The 1,737-nt window shown below is 58.3% G+C and overlaps 1 protein-coding gene across 1 annotated transcript in view; it reads left to right on the forward strand.

The window, feature by feature from the left end:
* Nucleotides 1–1,671: 1,671 nt before the first annotated feature.
* LOC144510244 (1-phosphatidylinositol 4,5-bisphosphate phosphodiesterase eta-2-like) overlaps nucleotides 1,672–1,737 on the forward strand; it is an 84,351-nt gene continuing 84,285 nt past the window's right edge. Inside the window, exon 1 of the mRNA XM_078239738.1 lies at nucleotides 1,672–1,691. Within this exon, the coding sequence (XP_078095864.1) occupies nucleotides 1,672–1,691 (20 nt within the window). The remainder of the gene's footprint in view (nucleotides 1,692–1,737) is intronic.

Consider the following 1,737-nt stretch of genomic DNA (forward strand, 5'->3'; position numbering starts at 1 on the left):
CCTGATTGAACGCCGCTGTACAGAATGGAGGTGCTGAATATTCATTCATTCATTGTGAAGGATGGATGTTAAATTAATCGGGTCAAAACTGCTTCACAACAGAGGAACGGGGGAGAGCGGCAAATTAAATCATCGCTTCCCCGGGTGTCACTGTCAACTGGAGAGCAAATGCAGTTCATTCCGAGGCAATTTTGGAGCTTTCTGTATACACTGCAACACTGCTTTCTTCTGTTACACGCTCCCTGCAGTCGGCTCACATCTCAATGTGCCCAGACAAACTGTACTTCATTCTGCACTGGAACCGGCGAGCAGACACTTTCTGGGGGGGGGGGGGGGGGGGGGTGGTTAGAGTTTATCTCCGGCTCAATTTTCACAGACAATTGTCTGTGCAAATAGGATGGTGGGGAGGGCCTGGGTGGGATGCTCTTTCAGGAGTCAGTGCAGACCCGACGGGCAGAATGGCCTCTTCTGCGCTGTAGGGATTCTATGGTGAGCCTGCACAGGACGGACTGGCAGGCTGTTCAACCGCAGAGGGCATCACAATGCTTGCTGTCCTACATTGACTGAGGGACTAGTGATGTAACCAATTTACAAGTTTGCATGTCCCTCAATGTCTTCACTCTCGCTAACTGTGTGATCCCCAACCCCCACTCCCCACCCCTACTCCTCACTCCCCACCCCTACCCCCCACTCCCCACCCTACCCCCCACTCCCCACCCCTACTGCCCACTCCCCACCCCTACCCCCACTCCCCACCCCTACTCCCCACTCCCCACCCCTACCCCCCATCCCACCCCCACTCCCCACTCCCCACCCCTACCCCTCACTCCCCACCCCTACCCCCCACCCCCCACCCTCTCCCCACCCCTACCCCACCCCACCCCACTCCTCACTCCCACCCCTACTCCCCACTCCCCACCCCTACTCCCCACTCCCCACCCCTACTCCCACTCCCCACCCCTACTCCTCACTCCCCACCCCTACTCCCCACCCCTACTCCCCACCCCCCACTCCCACCCCACTCCCCACCCCTACTCCCCACTCCCCACCCCTACTCCTCACTCCCCACCCCTACTCCCCACTCCCCACCCCTACTCCCCACCCCCTACTCCCCACCCCTACCCCCCACTCCCCACCCCCACCCCTACTCCTCACTCCCCACCCCTACCCCCACTCCCCACCCCTACCCCCCACTCCCCACCCCTAACCCCACTCCCCACCCCTACCTCCCCACTCCCCCCCTACTCCCCACTCCCCACCCCTACCCCCCACTCCCCACCCCTACCCCACTCCCCACCCCTACCCCCACTCCCCACCCCTACTCCCCACTCCCCACCCCTACCCCCACTCCCCACCCCCTACCCCCCACTCCCCACCCCTACCCCCCACTCCCCACCCCTACCCCCACTCCCCACCATGTATTTATTCAGCTTTGACAAAGGGTCATCTGAACTCCAAACGTCAGCTCTATTCTCTCCTCACAGACGCTGCCGGACCTGTTTTAACCCTCACCACCCGCCCCCCCACACCCCAGCTTTCTTTATTTGTATCATCTTCCAAAACACACACAATTGGGCAGCGTTCAAAGGCAACTATTTAAAAAATGCTTTAAAAAGAATCCCTCGATATATTTAGAGTGCAGCCTGATACAGGCTGATTAATACAACCGAAATGAGGGTTTATCACCAAAAGTAAGTGTTTTGAACAGCTGTGAGATAGTTTTAAAAATGAAAATTG

The sequence above is a fragment of the Mustelus asterias genome, chromosome 22, assembly GCF_964213995.1.
Source record: "Mustelus asterias chromosome 22, sMusAst1.hap1.1, whole genome shotgun sequence".
NCBI classification, from domain to species: Eukaryota; Metazoa; Chordata; class Chondrichthyes; order Carcharhiniformes; family Triakidae; genus Mustelus; species Mustelus asterias.